Genomic DNA, 525 nt, shown 5'->3' on the forward strand with positions numbered 1-525 from the left:
TTGGATATTGAGCCTCCTTTATAATGGTCAGGGTTCAGTAGGTGAAGGCTGTGAGTTCAGGGGGCGAGAACCTCCGGATAATAAACACAATCATCGGGCGGGGGGGGGGGGGGGGGGGAAACAAATTAAAATGGATCAACTCCGAGGCCTCGGGCTGAGGCTCCCGCCGCCCTGCCTCCTGCTCCCTCTCGGTGTTTTGGGCCTGAATTTGCTCCTTTAGCTGGGTCTCACTCACTTCTCCTTCCCGTCCGGCCCGGTGGAGGCCATAATCCGCGCCTCTCTCTCTGTGTAGGCCCCGTCTCCACGGAAACCGGCTTCCGGTCCCGCGCTCTAAACAGTCCCCCCCAGCCCCGAGTCCCCCGCACGCCCGAACCAACGTTCCGCCCTCAGGTCACTCAGACAAGATTTCAGGTTAACGTAATAATTCCACATATATAATCCCAAAAATATTCAAAATTATAGCTGTTCTAACTCCACAACTGCCAGGTGTCACTCACTGTGTTTTAAAATGTAAATTTTGACAAA

The 525-nt window shown here is 53.7% G+C and overlaps 1 protein-coding gene across 2 annotated transcripts in view; it reads right to left on the minus strand.

Moving 5' to 3' along the window:
- Window positions 1–315, minus strand: part of bbs1 (Bardet-Biedl syndrome 1) — a 41,213-nt gene extending 40,898 nt beyond the window's left edge. The window contains exon 1 of one of the 2 annotated variants that reach the window (XM_067975565.1): window positions 236–315. In XM_067975565.1, coding sequence (XP_067831666.1) covers window positions 236–267 — 32 coding nt within the window. In that variant the 5' untranslated portion in view covers window positions 268–315. The remainder of the gene's footprint in view (window positions 1–235) is intronic. The other variant, XM_067975566.1, reaches the window with a different exon arrangement.
- Window positions 316–525: the final 210 nt, after the last annotated feature.

Source organism: Heptranchias perlo, chromosome 43 (assembly GCF_035084215.1).
Source record: "Heptranchias perlo isolate sHepPer1 chromosome 43, sHepPer1.hap1, whole genome shotgun sequence".
NCBI lineage: Eukaryota > Metazoa > Chordata > Chondrichthyes > Hexanchiformes > Hexanchidae > Heptranchias > Heptranchias perlo.